This window comes from Aspergillus fijiensis (assembly GCF_003184825.1).
Source record: "Aspergillus fijiensis CBS 313.89 unplaced genomic scaffold BO72scaffold_51, whole genome shotgun sequence".
NCBI classification, from domain to species: Eukaryota; Fungi; Ascomycota; class Eurotiomycetes; order Eurotiales; family Aspergillaceae; genus Aspergillus; species Aspergillus fijiensis.
Window position 1 is genome coordinate 238,261 of NW_024469027.1, and position 16,761 is coordinate 255,021.

General features: G+C 53.3%; 3 protein-coding genes and 4 non-coding genes across 7 annotated transcripts; 2 read left to right on the forward strand and 5 right to left on the reverse strand.

Annotated features, from left to right (window-relative positions):
* Window positions 1-57: 57 nt before the first annotated feature.
* Window positions 58-1,875, reverse strand: BO72DRAFT_471056 (sorting nexin-4; the record flags this gene model as incomplete). The annotated part of the gene is made up of 3 exons (XM_040947069.1): window positions 58-99; window positions 290-1,444; window positions 1,579-1,875. The coding sequence occupies 3 exons, from the start codon at window positions 1,873-1,875 to the stop codon at window positions 58-60; spliced, it is 1,494 nt and encodes a 497-aa protein (XP_040798258.1).
* A 549-nt stretch (window positions 1,876-2,424) lies between these two features.
* kexB (kexin kexB) lies at window positions 2,425-5,002 on the reverse strand (the record flags this gene model as incomplete). Its single annotated transcript, XM_040941577.1, has 2 exons — window positions 2,425-3,178; window positions 3,231-5,002. The coding sequence occupies 2 exons, from the start codon at window positions 5,000-5,002 to the stop codon at window positions 2,425-2,427; spliced, it is 2,526 nt and encodes an 841-aa protein (XP_040798259.1).
* A 960-nt stretch (window positions 5,003-5,962) lies between these two features.
* Window positions 5,963-6,035, reverse strand: BO72DRAFT_t221. Its single transcript has one exon. It is a non-coding gene; the product is annotated as a tRNA-Thr (tRNA).
* Window positions 6,036-6,686: 651 nt separating this feature from the next.
* Window positions 6,687-6,767, reverse strand: BO72DRAFT_t220. The gene has a single exon. It is a non-coding gene; the product is annotated as a tRNA-Ser (tRNA).
* Window positions 6,768-9,168: 2,401 nt separating this feature from the next.
* BO72DRAFT_t219 lies at window positions 9,169-9,249 on the reverse strand. Its single transcript has one exon. It is a non-coding gene; the product is annotated as a tRNA-Ser (tRNA).
* Window positions 9,250-10,537: 1,288 nt separating this feature from the next.
* Window positions 10,538-10,618, forward strand: BO72DRAFT_t218. The gene has a single exon. It is a non-coding gene; the product is annotated as a tRNA-Ser (tRNA).
* Window positions 10,619-11,664: 1,046 nt separating this feature from the next.
* Window positions 11,665-16,610, forward strand: BO72DRAFT_479689 (uncharacterized protein; the record flags this gene model as incomplete). The annotated part of the gene is made up of 6 exons (XM_040947592.1): window positions 11,665-13,676; window positions 13,740-15,004; window positions 15,062-15,187; window positions 15,242-15,444; window positions 15,498-15,793; window positions 15,844-16,610. Coding segments are annotated over exons 1-6 (4,209 nt in total), but the record flags the coding sequence as incomplete, so codon positions are not given.
* Window positions 16,611-16,761: the final 151 nt, after the last annotated feature.

Genomic DNA, 16,761 nt, shown 5'->3' on the forward strand with positions numbered 1-16,761 from the left:
AGGGAGATGAATCCGGGGAAAAGAGTATACATAATGAGACGTCGTGATTGTTTTTCATCAGCCTAGCTCTTTTTGTCTCTCCTCTTCACCCCCCTTCTGCTGTATGAAATGAAAAACCCTTGATTGACAGAGGAAGAGGTATAAGCAGGCACGGCAGGCACGGCAAAGCAACAGGCTAGTCCGATAGAACAATAGAGAGTATACCTAGAGGGAGTTGGAACGCACAACATGATCATAAAACACAACGCACACAAAGCTACCGACTTTGGCCGGTCCCAGCTTCCCCCGCGTTCTCATCCAGATCACCCTCCATCTCGGCGACGAACCGCTCCCAGGTATTCAGCACGCCCTGGTAAAAGTCGATGTGCTTCTCCGCCATAGCCCCCAGGGTGTCTTTGAACTCCACCGCCTTGATCCGCTCGAAGTCGGCCACCTCGCGCACCACCTCCTCGTCGAACATCTCCGACGTTGTCTTGGCCGATTCCACCTCCCGTGTCAACTCGTCGATCCGAAGCTCCAGTTTCCGCACCCGTTCGCGCCGCGACTGCTCGTGGTCGACTCCCCGCATGTCCTCCATCTTGGATCGGATGAACGATGCGGGCGACGAGGTCAGCGGATTCGAAGCATAGTACGACGACGGGTTCGAGGCCAGCGAATCCCGCTCAGCCACGGCTTTGTTCCGATAATCCACCAGGGCCTCGAAGTCCAGTTGCTTCTGCTCGCGCGTCTTAAGCAAGGACTTGAGCGACACAATGTACGCCTCCATATCCCGCAACGAGCCCAAGTAATTCTGATCGGTGTGGTCCTTGAGCGTCTTCAGGCCACGGCCGGTCTCCTCCACCGAGGCCGCGAACACCTGCAATGGCACCTCCACCTCCGGCTCCAGTGGCGTCAGCTTCCGGAACTGCGTCGCCAAGTCGTTGTAGTCCGCTTCGAGGTCCGACTCCCGTCGCGCGACCCGAGCCACGATCTTCTCCACGTGATTCAAGTCCTCGTCCAGCTTATCGGCCTTCTCCCGGACCTCGATGAATCGCCGATCCGGCTTGTGCACCTTGGTGAACGCATTGACGAACGTGTCAGTGAAGTTGTCGAACAGGCCCGGCACCCCACTCCCGTCGGACGTGCTGGTCGAGTGGCGAGACGAGCGCAGCCGCATGTGAGCGTTCCAGTCGGGCGACTCCAGGAAGATCGCCAGCAACGGCGCCCGACGCAACACCGGGTGCAACGTCAGACGCTTCAGGAATCGATGTAGAGACCACGCGCGGCGTGTGGTGAACTCCGGCCCAAACCGATCGCCTCGGACATACTCCATCTTATGCTTATCCGGCAGCGGCGGGACCGCGCACGCGGGATACTCGCGGTACAGCGTCTTGTAGAGGAAGTAGAAGTCGGTGAATCGTCGTCGTACGGTGAACTCGGATTTTTGAAAGGACTTGAAGTCGGTCTGTGACAAGCAGGTAGATTAGAACTCGAGTCCATCCTGTCCCTAGCATCCTCCTCCCTTTCCCCTCCTCCCCCGGGCGGCTAGGCAGCCGTGCTGGCAGCGACAGCGACACCGCGTGTGAAGGGACCACCCACCTGTGTCGTGACCAAGTAGGATATGTATGCATCTTTCGTGCCGTCATTCTCCTTCAAAGGCGAGTCGACCCGGCACTCGAGCACGCCGTCTCCGATCCCAGCGAGGTCCACAGCATCGGCCATTGGTCCGGCTTGGGTGTTCTCTTGGGCGGAGCTCATTCGTCGCTTGCCATTGACATCATGACCGTATCCATGCGGCTCTTCTTCTGCGTCCGTTCCGGAGGTTGTAGGTCGTGAGACATCACTGTCGGGTTCGTGGCGCCACGAGACGCTGTCGAAGTCGTCGTGGTGATCCATCGAGCGAGGGGTTCGGCTGCCGTCGAGAGCCGGCGGGGGATTTATCTGCGCTGTGTCGGAACTACGTGCCTGATTGGGAAGTTGAAGCCTGACAAAGGGCGTGCCGGAATCACAACATGGGAAGAATAAGTGATGAAGTGGGGGTGGATTGTTGTAATGCGGAGAAGAATAGCTTCAGGTCGCAGGATGTGGAGGTGAGGTTCCGTTGAGGGTCGGGGGGTCGGGGGGAAGCAGCTGCCGTCATTGCCAAGATCCCTCCCGAACTGAGACGAAAGCGACTAGACTGTGGACTCGGTGGGTAGTTACTAGGTAGAAAGGTGCAAGGTAATCTACGAATCGCTCTCAACTCATCGCTAATTCTTACCATCCTCATTGTTATTACGATGTGTTAGCTATCCTTGCTATATACACAGCTTTTCTCCTTTCGCTTTCATGCACTTGAAAAGAAGACACCTTCTCAGCAATCCAAAGGGAATCAAAAGAGAGTAACAATGCTCATAATGCCATAGATCAAGCAACATGGAATAAAGACCCAAACAATCAGAAAGTCTATTTGTCTGCTGTTCTCAAATGGTGTCCTCCAGTTGCACCATCACGGTCATGTTCCTCGCTGATGCCCCGGTCCCTGTACGGTTCTTCATCGTCGTCGCTGAAGAGGGGCTCTTCGTCGCTCTCCCCAGCAAAGGCGTTGTATAACTCACCACCGCGGCGGCGAGTGCGCGCCGACCGTCCATTCATCGCTTGCAGCTCATCCTCGTCCTCAACCATCTCAAAGTCATAGTCGTCCCGGCTGTCGTTGCGGAGGCGTTTGCGGCGCTGGACATGGAAGTAGACGCCTAATCCGATGCAGAAGACGATAATCGACCCGATCGCGGCATAGATCCAGGCTTGGGTTCGCTTCGATGCGCCAAATGTTGGGAAGAAGGATGGCAGGAAGCTGTCGGAAGCGGCTGAGGGCGAAGCAGCAACGCCAGTCTCGGTAGGGGAGACCAACTTGTCCTCGGTTCCAGTCGGTACCGCCGTTGTAGTGGGCTTGACGTTCACCGGACGATCAACGACATCGGTAGGCTTCGTGGGAGGCTGCGTCTTGGCGGGGCCAGGATCAATGCTGGTCGTGGCCACACTGGTGTCCTCGTATTCGTGGTCGTCATCGTGTTCGGTAGGCATGGGGTGCAAGGGCTGGTTGGTGCCATCGATAGCCTCTCCCCAGAGATTAAGCCGCCAGTCAATGAATTGACCGCTGTGCTCATTGACAAGAGTATCCTTGACGATCACGGTCCATTTGCCGACACCAGACTCGCCCCTAGGAATAGATTAGCACAAGCCAACAAGGGAAGAAGAGACGAGTGACTTACCAGTGCGCAACACTCATAAAAGTCCAGTCCACATAGCCCTCCCGCTCATTATCAGGTTCTCTGGCCGTACTGAGGTGGCTGACCAGCCCTTCCGGGCTGCGCAATTCGACGCTCAAGTCTCCACGGCGTGTATGGTTCACATTCATCGTTACAGTCACATGCTCCAGGCGCTCGAGGTTGGCTTCATCCATCATTGCTCGAGTAACCTCGTACGAGCTGGCCAGTCCTTGGTCGCCCTGTGGGACCTCATGGTGTACTCGCAGCCATGGGGAGTGGAACCATGCTTGAGGTTTCACCAGGTCCCAAGTCTTCGCTTTTTGCACCAGCGTGTAGGCGTCGACCCTGCCGAATCCCCAATCGTGACTGAACTTCCTGCCGTTCTTGGTATCCTGCCAGCTCCCATCATTCTCGTGGACAGGCACTGCTGACTCCACCATCAGGTATTGGGCATCGCGCCAAGTAAGCTCGGGTCTCACGCTGAGCGCGAGAGCCAATGTACCTGCAGCCAGCGGACCGGCGGCAGAAGTACCTCCATGCGACGAGTAGCACTTGTCAGTACCCACGTCGGTAGTATGAATTGCGTCGTTTGAGCCACTACTGTATGCGACAACCAGCTGAGCTGAGCAAGATTCGGAGTAGCTGGGGTGTTTGTTCTCACGATCAATTGCACCGACGGTGATGCTGTAGATGCTGTTGGTATACCCATCAAAGTTGCAGTTGTCGTCATAATTTGCCCCATTGCCGGCCGCGAAGACAAAGATCGAACCTCGCCCCCCGCGACCGTTCTGAATGCCATTGACCATAGCGCGCTTGATCAAGACACCGGGCGCCTCCATCGTGGCGCCATCGTCGAACGGACCCCACGAGCACGAGTAGATATCATTGTCTTGATAGGCATAGTTGATGGCTGCTGCCTCGTCAGTGTCGTCGATTGGTTCGGACAGAATTCGGATGCCTGAAATGCGACTATCGTAGGCGACACCCACGCCGCAAACATCGTTTCTTGCCGCAGCAATCTCACCCGCGCATCGGGTGCCGTGATGATCGTCGCTGAGACGCGGCCTCGGTTCAGGACCCTTGTCGTTGTAGTCGTACGAGCCCTCGGCGAAATAGTTGGGTTTGAGATCATTGCTGTACATATCTAACCCATCATCGACCACTGCAGTAGTGACGCCTTCTCCGGTAATACCCTCCAGCCAAAGCCCGGTTACATTCAGATCATTCCCAACCTGTATAGTATTGTAGAGATGCCATTGCCCGTTGAAGATGGGGTCTGCAATCCCCAGGGAAGTTATAATCTGCTCTTGAGCCTGAGCGGCTACCGGGTCCTCTTTGGGGGCAGCGGGCGACCGGTGGACATTCACTGGCTGGGGAATTCGTTTCTGGAATCTCTTCTTCGGGGCCTGCTTTTCGGACCAGAGAATGCCATCGAGCCCCTCCTCTCTCTTGCTCAAGGCTGGGAGGCCAGCAACCGACTCGCCGGAGCGTCGTCGCAAACTCCTCCGATGCCGTAGCTGATCCAACAGCGTGGTGACTTCATCACTGCTCTCTCTGGGGATGGAGAAGGTATGGTGTTGCGGCAGTTCTCCGATGGGGCCTTCGTGGCGAGCTCCCAGTCGCTGTGCGATGTCAGCTGGGGAGGCGGAGTCGTCTAGATGCAAGGCGAAATAATCGCGTGTCTCGTAGGATCGGTGAGGGTGGAGGGAGGCCGAGGCAGTGGCAGAGGCACAGAGGAAGCCGAGGGCCACTGCGGCACCACCAGAAAGACGCATGGCGGGAGCGCAGTCGGTGGGAGAGAATGTCTATTCAATGAGAGATGAAAAGAGATTGGGCCAGGTAATATAGTGATTGCGGCATAGACACCGAAGTTGTCTCGCAACCGGGCAGCGATCGACCAGGGGAGTCCGCGACACCGAGGTTAGGTGGCAACGATGGAAGAGGAGGTGTTTTGAGGGGTGGAATGAGTGTGAGAGGTGTTGATTGATAGGTAGTCAATTAGAACCGACCCCAAAATTCTGGGGGGATGAATTAAAGGAACGTGTTCTCAATAAGTTAGCAATTGGTTTAGCGGTAGGGGTTAAGTTACGCCTCGGGGCGGCAAAGCATAGACTAAGATAGCAGCACGCAAGTTAGCGACCGACTCCCGTGGCTGGAGACAAAGACGGGAGTGAGTCTGCGACACCCGTGCTCCTTTCTTTGAGCCTTTGAGCCATCCTGCACTCTAACCTGCCTGGGCTTAGAGTCAGCCCAGTGGGTTCTTGGCACCTGGGCCTGACGTGGGCACCCCAAGCTGAGTCAGTCCTCCATACGTGAGTATCAAAGCACGACGAAATCATTCTTAGCTATTGCTCGGACATAGGTTCATTTGACATTCATTGGAGCTATAGATCATTCACCGAATCTTGAAGGATTTGTCCACTGGGATGCATGTCGTTGACCTCGAATACACCACAAAGACGCTACAGAGTTCACTGCATGTAATTCGTCAGCAGGTCCGAACTTGCGTGATCGACTGGGCCGAATGAAACTGGTCATCTTGGCGAAACATGACGGTCAATAGGGGTAAACACCTGGTCACAACTGATGACAGACCGGGGTTGACTGGTGAGATAATGACTATGTCAGTGGCAAATACGACGCAACATCAGATGCTATGAAAGCTGACTGAGATGTCAACAAAAACATGTAGCCATAAAGAGGGCAAAGCAAAACCGAAAAAGAAGATGTGGACTTGCTCACACTCGGACTCGAACCGAGGATCTCAGCATTACTAGTGCTGCGCTTTACCATCTAAGCCATGCGAGCGGTATTGTTTTATGACTCCAATAAGATGTTATTCATCCCTGAGCGCATCTACCATAGATTGTTTCGAATCATCATGGGCAACGACCAGGTATGCGACAAACCAGGACCATCCAACCCAGGCAAGATTCGCAAGAGAAGCTGCACAGAAAGCCGCATTGCTTCTTTGTCCAATTGACTGATGACTGTCTTTCTCGCTTACATGGTGCATACAACCTGCACTACTACCTACGACTCGAGGTACTGAAGCATACTGGATCCTTTCCAGCTATTCACCTATAGTTCAAGTGAGCTCGGAGTCTCAGACCGTGCCTCATCCTCAGACCAAACAATTCGGATTGTTGGACGGTGATCTTGCGATCAACACATGCAAGTGAGTCTCCGCCCAGCAGCAGCCCTGGTAAATTTGCTACTATACTGGGATGTCTGAGGACAGTGGATGCATAAAGCCAGTGGTTGCCCTGCAAGGTAAGAATTGGGAGTGTAAGAAAGTCGTTTTACGCCGTACGGCATTTGTCTTGCAAGGATATCGATTGCATGTACATACTGAAACAAATGAGACTGAAAGGGTAATATATTGGTGTAACTTTCCCAATTCCTTCAGCAGGGGCAGCAGTTAACATGCGAGACAAAAGAAGGGGCACAAAAAAGAAACGACACCTGTGAGATTCGAACTCACGCGGGCGAACCCACTGGCTTAGCAGGCCAGCACCTTAACCACTCGGTCAAAGTGTCCAATTGTTGATGAGTGGCAAAGATCTACAGAATATCAAATATGAGAATCTGTCATTCTCGGAGAATCACTTTGGCATCGACCAAACATCGTTGATTGATCGGATCAGATAAGATGTACGAAGATTGCACGACGTCAGAACCAAGTAATGGATATGACGGCTCCGGGCGAGGTACGAGAAAAGTCACCCATATGTATGACAAAAGCTTCTTGAACTTTGTGTGGGTTTGCTTAAAGTGTGGTAGTCTTACTGTGCTTGCAGGGTTGCGGATAGAAGCCAAGGGAGAGCTTTCCTTTTCTAAACGAACTGGAGGAGGAGGTGCTTCACATCCATGCTCTGACTGCTCAAGCTCTTTCTCTATTTCAGAGATATGCCAACTCTATGCATCAGCGCACTTAAGATATCATAAGGCTCTAAGTCAACATCAAGCAACAGTGGCATGTCAGGTAGGCGAGGGTAATGGGCGTCAACTGCTGTGGTGGAAAGTTCCCTTCCAATAAAAGGTTCTTACAATACATTGTCCTCTTGTGCCTCTAAATGCGCCGGGGAATATAAATATGCTTGAAGCACCCGAAGAATCATTGGTTCGCGTCCAGCCTGTGGTGTGTCTAGATCTCCCAGAGTCCCAAGTAAATCTTGCCGGTCCGGTTGCAAGCTCTGCTAATACCTATTTCCATAATAATTGACATTCTCATAAAACGCTTGTCCCTTGTGTGGCTTGCCCACTGAATCATCATGGATCAAGGGGCTCATTCTCGTGGCGATTTGGGAGATGGTCAGGCATCGCCGCCGAGTAGATCTGAATCCCAGCCCCACAATACCCAGGACGAGCCCCATGAACGTGGAAGGCGTCGTCGGACCGGTCCCGAGAACCCATGTCTGATCTGTCTTGCTCCGCTGGGGATAAACACAGCTGCGCTGGAATGGTGTAGAGCAGAGTGCGGTACAACCTTCCACATAGCCTGTTTGTTTACTTGGTGGCGCACATCTGAGCATGAAGGGATGACCTGCCCTGCTTGTCAGCGTCGGTGGCTTGATGTGGACAAGATTAAGGAATGGAACACTTGATTTCCTGCCTTTGTCGGAGAGACACTCTTTGTAGTCGTCGTGCAATTTGTTGTCGCATGATTGCACCGGCTTCATGGTTAGTTAGATACCAAAGGTGGCCAGGCCCCGAGTCCAAGGCTTGATATAAAAACGAATCTAAAATTTATTACTGCATGAATCGTCCCAAGGAAAAATTCTTACAATTTAGCTCTACCACAGCGTTGCAGACCATGTTATCAGACCTTGTAGCAGAATGCTTGTCCCGATCATGCATACTCTACAGGCACTGTAGGCTCTGTTCGCTCCCTTGGTGCGTGGCAGGACATAACACAAGCTCGTGTCTGGAGTCTGTAGAATACTCCGTCAGTCACAGCCTCGAGGACATCACTTGCCACCATTTGTGTGAGTGGTCTCATTGACAATATTCCATACACACGCTGTAATGCGCGCCACGTTGTGGTGTTTCCGGCCTATTTCATTTGAGATTTCATCAGAGAAGTTCAAGTAGTCTGCCTGACTGGATGGAGCTGTTATCCAAGTATTCTCGCTCCGTGTGTGGTGGGTGTTGACCTGAAGGGTTTCCATGACCACTCAGCCGATGCGGACTTTGCTCTGTCACTTTCTCCCGCTGTGTGCTAATAATACTCCTTTCGTCAGTATAATAACCAAAGCCAACTAGCCACCTAATGTACTGGAATTGCTTCGGGAGCTGCATGCTCGAGTATGGCATGAATCGAGCTGATTGGCCGGTTGGTTGTATACATCTGCCCTACGGCATTTCCATCCTGTTCCCGGCTGGACGCTCCTGGGTTACCACAATACATTCTCGCCCGATGGGTGTATCACTCGTTGCTCAACAATGCTGAGCTGCATGCGATGGGTTTTTCGTGGTGAAGACGTTGAGTAACCTACTCGTTGGAAGCCATCGGGTTCGTATAAAGCACAGCGGCCGCACGGTACGGGCTGCAGCACTCGGATATGTCATATCCCTCTTGCGACCCCGTCGATTATAATTTTCGCTTTTTCGGGTGTCAGAATCGTGCGACTGCGCCTCTTGTGAGTGCGTATCGTTCGGTCAAACACACGAAAGAGGAGTACATTGAGTAACGACCAGTCTGCACGAACGAAGCTTGCAGTCCCAGAAATCGGCGTCCCGGGCTTCCTTCTTCCATGGATCGGGCCCATCCGAGCCGAAGTGTGGGGTCAGGGCAGTAGTAGTACCGCTGCTCAACCCGAGCTGGTTCGACGCATGTGTCCGGTCGTCGTGTATGGCAGAATGAGCATTCGGGCAATGGAGTCTGGGTGATGAAAAATGTTGAAGAGTATAGCTGGGGTCCCTGACAAAAAGAGATATGCGACACCTGTGAGATTCGAACTCACGCGGGCGAACCCACTGGCTTAGCAGGCCAGCACCTTAACCACTCGGTCAAAGTGTCTAATTGCTGAACTACTATGACGTTTAAATTTTTATATACCACGTGTCTGCGATCTGCACTTGTTCAATGATTCTATCGCCTGTAAAATTATGCCTTTGGCACAAGTTCGCTAGCTTTGTTTTGTCTCATGTCATATGGTAGAGTTTCATGTCCCATACATTCTTGAACTACACGGCGTTGGTGTATGTATACATGATATCTCCGTGACCGGTGGTTGTACTTTCTGAGCTCTTGCATGTCACCGTCGTCATCGTGTCTATGACGCGCTAAAGGGCCGGCACGCCTTTTATGCGAGCTGGTTCGTGTATGTATCGGATGTATGCTTCTCTGGAGCTGTTTATTGCCGGCTACAAATCGTCTGAGGGATTGGTGCCCCTTGTGGTCTCTCGCTCGGTGGTTAGGGCCAGTGTCCCATGTGCGCTGTGTTGCACGTCAGGTGGGATCCGGGTAGCTTGGTGGTCTGTCATGGATTCAAGCTTATCTCTGGCCCTTGAGACTCGGCTTGGTGTGTTGGCTCGTTGCTAATCTGCTTGGGCGGCTGCGATGATGCACCGTACATCTAAATTCTGTCATCTGTGGTTGGGTTGTGATAGGAATCGTCTCTGGCTTCGGGTTTGGCCTGGTGAGGCCAGAGTGCTCGGCGTGGGTACGGTTCTAATTGGCAGAAATGGGGTGGCCACCTTCGACCAGGTATCACCCATGTGTCGTGTGTCTTCGGTTCTTTCTCTGTTGTGCCGTTTGGTTGGTGTCGCTGGTTCGTGCAGCTTCACATCGTCGTCGTGCTATATATTTGCGTCGGGAGGGGGGCGTTTTTGGGCAGTAGTTGCCATCCCCAACCCACGGTCAATTGCACGAAGTGGTCGGACACTCGCCGACCGTGGATGTGAAATGATAGTTTCAGGCTTCACCATGTACCATGCTTATTCTACACGTTCCACCATGATGGAGGTGGTCTGTATCTACACCGCGCGCGTCCATGGACAGCGGACACAGTGCGCCGGTGGAAAGGTATGTTTCCGCACCCACGATAATATAACACCCGACCACAGGGTACCCAGCACAGGACCAATCGAGATAGATAAAAAACATAAGATGAAGATCTATAGAATTGGGAAGCACGCCTATAACTCAGACTAATAAGGCAGCAAATCTATTGCGCATCGAGAACCTTGAAGTCATGTATTGTTTCCACCCAGGTTGTATACCAAAACAAGCTACCAGGCGACTAATGACAGCTTTGATTCAAAGAGTCATAGTAACAAGAGATTACTGACGTAATCAAGAATTGGACACTTTGACCGAGTGGTTAAGGTGCTGGCCTGCTAAGCCAGTGGGTTCGCCCGCGTGAGTTCGAATCTCACAGGTGTCGATTTCTTTTTTTGCATTCTCCCATGCCTTCAGGAACAGCCCGTTCCAGCCGGCCCTCGCACATCCTCGTGCGCTCTAACCTGACCTCAAGGCGAGAACAACTATGTAGCACTCATGCCTAGCCGGACGGCAACCGTAGTCGCAATTCGCAGCCGACAGTACCTCAAGTCACGCAGATGCTAATATAGCCCAGGCGGACACCTGCGTATCTACGTAAGCCACCGTACCGTGACTACAGCAAGCCCAAAGTACATCTACCAGGTACCTCGCGTACTCCATTGGCCTGAATGACTCCCAGACACCCGACAGATCGATGCATGTCGATAGGGGCCCAATGTGCCAGCATGGGTCGTCAAGATAGAGTGTTTCATGCTAAGCGATGGCCCAGAAAAGTGGTAACAAGCTGCATCATCCTAGCCCAACACTAATGATAGGTCGACTTCCCAGGTTTTTTTTTTTTTTTTTTAATTTTTTTTTTCCGCCGGAGCCATCAAAGCTGGGGCCGTCCGCTCCCACAGGATTTATGATGATTTCGTACTGAACCGCGGAGAACGAGTATCGGAAACAGGACGGGACCACACAGGAGAGATCAAATCAAAGCATTGGTAGGCGTCTTCAGGTATTGGGCTGAATTGACAACTGCGCTGCCAGCAGCGAGGTGGAAATTGATCGACGCCATCGGTGAGAAGGGCAGGCAACGTTTGACTCGGTGATTTGGTGAGAATCGAGGGTGCCAATCACGTACGCCAGGGCACACATATAGTCATCGAGACTTTCTTCGAAGATGGCCCTAACAAATAAGGGCAGAATCGCGACAACCGAAAAAGAAAAGAAAGAAAAAAAATGGAAGCCTGATATGTACAGTATACGTACTCGGCGGTGGTCGTGGTGCAGCCCCGCCTGACGCAGGAGGAAGAGGAGGAAGAGGCAGGGCCGGGCTGGTTAAGTTAGTAGTTAGTAGTTAGTAGTTGGTCTGCCAGCCACCCGTTTATATTATTCTTCCCCCCCACCCCCCCCCTCCCAACAAGTCCATCATCGCAGTTCAATCCTCCCTCCCTCCCTCCATTTGCACTTTGCGCCAATATCCATTGACATCCACCTGTATTGACATTCCTTCCATCGCATGCTCCACGTCTCCAGCCTGCATTTATTCATTGTCCTGCCACCAGTCAACAACACCAGAGCCCGCGTTTCGTGGCTTGTGTAACACCGCACTCAAAAGGAACTGTATACTTGCTTCCAGCCCGCCTGTAATTATACTCCGCATCGGCACATTGCCCGCCGACGTCGCGCTGCAACATTACCCATACTAGAGGTCGCTCGCTGTCATAGCCAACTATGCGATCATAGGTATAGGCTCGAATTGTTTGGTATACGCAATCCTTAGACGCAGGGCCAGTATATTCGGTCTTCCCTGTCTACTGCTGTGACGAGCTCCCCGAAAGTCGTCGATGCGGGCTTGCGCTACAGTGCAAGTCGCTCCTCAGACCACGAATCCATCCCAACCATGGTCACAGAAAGTATCCAAGCAGCCGAGGGCGGAGACACTATGCCTTCCGATCAAGTCTCCAGCAACTCCTCGCGTCCAGTCACATCGCATCGGCGACAGCCCTCCCAAGGATGGTTCACTGCCGAGCACGAGCCCGATGGGGGGAGCTATCCGAAGAGCGTGAAGGACCAAAGCATCCCTCTCGTGCCTTACATCCCCGAAAGGCCACATGGCAATCGTACATCCCGCTCAGGTTCCACAAACACCAAAGGCCGAGGTAGAACGCACCCAGAAGAGGTCATAGGGCGGACAGACAGGCTACCGACGCTAGAGCCGTCCCTCTGGTCCGAGGAGAACGAACCGCCACAGGCCACCGGCATCAAGCGACATCGAGGTGATGGTCCCAAGCCCCCAGTCTCCGAAAGCCAAGCATCTCCCCTGAGCCGGTCGAATACGCGGCGATCTACAGCAGACCCTGGACAGTCCTTGGCCTCGGATCGCTCGCCCCTTCAAATGCTAGAGGTATCATTAAAAGAGAAGAAAAGAGCACGGGTGCTGGAGGCTGAAATGAAGCTCAAAGAACGAATGCAAAGGGAGGCCGACGGTCGAGCACCAGCATCCTCGCAAACCCCAAATCGGGCCGATACAAGAGTAGCAGGCCGCGAGGACGCACCACGAGCCATGAGTGGACAGGCTCCTAGACACAGCCAGCCTGCTGCACCGGGTACGAAGCGACCGGAACACCGACGCCTTGCTTCTGAGCCCCGAGCCGAATATGGTCCACTGGAACAAAATCCATACGAGAAGCCCAGACCATCCCGCACCAGAGCCCCTTCTCTACAGGACCCAGCGGCATACGCGGTTGACGGGGGCCCCTATGCCAGCACCAGACAATCGAGCGCGGCGGTATTGAACAGAGGCACCGCCCCTAGACGAACGGTTACCGTAAGTCACAGACCTGCAGGACCTCCTATGGGCCCACGAGCGATGAACACAGGCAGTCACCAGGATTCGCGAGCTTATGCCTCCGCTGCCTTTGATTCAACCCCCCCAAAACAGGATAAGATGGCGCCCTACGGCAGAAAGAATGTGCCCAGTCAAATGGAATCCAGCAAGCCGGGGCCGGGGCCGGGGCCGCAAGCACAGCATGAATCTGTGGCTCAAAAAGGCAGACCATTGCCACAAGTTGGTCCAGCTGCAGGTCCTCCGCAACCAAAGACAACATTCCCTCAAAGTACTGCAAACAACCTTGCCGGAGTTGCTCCGGAGCTGTCTATCCCCTTGGGTGCTGATATGAGTGCCGATTTGAGCCGAGAGACTTTCGGTACAGAAACAAGTGCGCCGTCAAAACCCAAGGTCTCATTTAATGTGCCACCGCCCACACCTCCTCCACTATCGGAGTGGAAGACCGCACAAGTTGCCCGATTAGGAGCTTCCGACTTTGACTTCCAGCGACTCGATGCCGATCGAAGCAAGGCTTGGTGGGAAGGCGCCACGAGTAATAATCGTCGACGCAGCAGGGCACTTCCAAGCGACTTCCCGCAAAGAACACCGGCTCAAAAATCAGCAGGTAAGCTCTCCGAGTGGGGATCCAAGGAAAGTTCTTCAAGTACTGATAAGGATTGTCGTTTAGGTAGCAAACGCTTCCAGCCGCCGATATTCCTGAAATGTGGGCCTCTACTCCGCTATGGCGGACTAAGACGAGTCCGCATTGACGGGCCCAACGGGCCATTTAACAAGGAGACATGGAGAGGTAGCATTCTCATTGTGACCCAAGATTCGCGCTCGTCTTATGAGCCATCCCCAACCCTACGATTATTCCCACAACCGATGGATCTTCTCCCTCCTCCACCAGTTCAGGTAGATGGCGAAGAAGCTCGCCTTGCACCCGAGTACGTTGATCCTACGGCAGGGTTGATGAAGCTGGGACGAGACGGGCGGGCTCTATATGTCAAACCAGTGGACCATATCGATGAAGAGACAGACCTCTCGGTCATTGAGAATGACGATGGCCTGTTTGAGATGTCCCCCAGCATGGTCGACTACAGCAGTGAGGGTGTCAAGCAGCCTGTTCCCGCCAATCGACTTCACTCCATGGACGGAGAAGTCGCTGGAAGCTATACTGAGGTCACTGGAGCCCGTCTCTACGCGGACCCAGGACGAGATGTGACGTTCTGGAGGTTCAACATCGAGGTTGAACTAGGCCCTACCCAGCAGCGGATTGCCTATAGGCTGAATCAAGGACCTGCCATAGGGTTTTGGGTTCCCGCACGTGGACAATCAATGAACATCGTGTTCCATACGGGCAACGGCTTTAGCGCAGCTGTGAACCCCAACAAATTGTGTGGGCCTGATCCTTTGTGGCGTGACATATTGACTGAGCACCAGACCCAGCCCTTCCACGTCATGATTGGTGGAGGTGACCAGATCTTTAATGACAAGGTCATAGCAGAGACAGCCCATTTCCAGGAATGGGTAAAGATCAAGAGCTTGGGCGAGAAGTATGACGCTTCATTTACAGCCGAGTTTCGAGCCGAGCTAGAGGACTTCTATCTTGGGAACTACTCAGCGTGGTTCTCGCAAGGGCTCTTTTCCTTGGCCGGCTCCCAGATTCCCATGGTGAACATGTGGAACGATCACGAGATTATGGAAGGATTTGGATCCTACCCAGAGGAGTTCATGAACTGTGCTGTCATCTCGGGACTCGGAAATATCGCATTCAAGTACTACCTCTTGTTCCAACATCACAGCGTTCCCGAAGAGACCGAGGCTGAGGAGCCGAGCTGGCTTCTTGGAGCTCAACCAGGCCCATATATTAACCAAAAGAGTCGGCATCTATTCATGTCCTTCGGTGACGGAGTGTCTTTCCTTGGATTAGATTGCCGTACGGAGCGAATGGTAAGTCGATGGAATACCAGTATTGAATCGTGCTTACTAACTCGTGTGATGCTACAGACCGATGAAATTCTCAGCGAACAAACGTGCGATCTGATCTGGGACCGATGTCATCGCGAGATAACGAGGGGTGAGACCAAGCACTTGATTGTCTCTCTGGGTATCCCAATAGCGTACCCTAGAGTGGTATGTGATAGACTCAGAATCTCGGGACGTACAAGTTTGCTAACAAGTTCGAAGGCAATGGTCAAGAACATTCTCAATAGCCGCAAGTCCCTGGGTAAGGCGGGGCTTTTCGGCGGCTTGGTCAACAAGAATGGCGGCAAAGTAGAGATCTTCGACGACCACTGGACGGCTAAGCACCACAAGTCCGAGCGGACGTATTTGATCGAGGATCTGCAGGACTTGGCCGCAGAAAAATCAGTTCGAGTCACTATCCTGAGGTATGTTCGAGTGGCGTATCCTACAAACAGCAGCTGACTGGATTGCTTTCTAGCGGAGATGTCCATCTGGCCGCCGTCGGCCAATTCTACTCGAATCCGAAATTGAGCATCCCTAGAGACAAGGACTACCGTTACATGGCCAATGTCATCTCGTCCGCTATTGCGGACCTGCCTGAGACGGAGATGATTTCCGACATGCTGAACAAGCGCAACCGGGTGCATCACATGGATACCAATACCGACGAAGACATGGTCCCGCTTTTCACTCATGATGTGAACAACAAGCCTCGCAACAATAAGAGACTGCTACCTCGACGCAATTGGTGCTCCATCCGCCAATACCAGCCAGGTCGGTCAGCCCGAGCGACTAGTACGGAAGGTTTGCTAACATACTCCTAGGTTCTACGCCCCCAGGCACACCGCGGTTTGCTCTGAGACCCGGCGCGGAGGAGCCCCGCCCGCGTAAATTGAAAAGAACGCTATCACTGACCCGTGGGGATAAGCCTCCCAGCGGAGGCCTATTCCGCCGGCTTTCAGGCCGTGGCCCGCCACCTACGAAAGAATTCAACCTAGGCGAGGCCCCAATCGGCCGACGGATGAGCATGGATGGACCCTTCACTTCGGCTGAAACAGGGGATGGTTTCCAGCCTGGCTTCTTACAACGCCGCCCCACGAATGCTAGCCAAAGGATGGGCAGCCGTGCAGGTGAAGGGCTGGATGGACCGAGCAATATGGAGGAAGGCCTTGCTATCACGCTCAATCTCGAGCTCAACCCCAAAGACCCAGCAGGTATCACGACCCCATATAAGCTGCTGATTCCCGCGCTCCGATACGAAGGGATGGGTTTTGACCTACCAGCAGCCCCGGTCGCCAAAGGGTGGAAGAAATGGTTGGGAGTCCGGGGCGCCAAGAGAGAGAGGTTGCCAGCGGAGGACACGGAGGTTGAGGATGACTATGATGACGGGATGAGCGACGAGGAAGATGAAGAGGACGAGGGTGGCTATGACAATCCTCGAGAGGTATATGGTGGGGGAGTGGGCGAGGGTAGTAGTAGGATGGCCCCAGCCGGGTTGGTGGGTGCGAGCGTGGACGATATGGAGGGGGAAGAAGAGGGCGAGAGGGAGGAGACGACTCCTTCGAAACGAAAAAAGTGGTTCGGACGATCGAAATGAGGGGTGAGGGGTGAGGGGTGAGGGGTGAGGGTTGAGGGGTGATGATTGACGATAAGGACATGCATGTACTTGATGAGATGAATGATGAATGAACGATGTACTCTGTAGATAATGAGATAATCTGATCGATAATCAATGGGGGTCT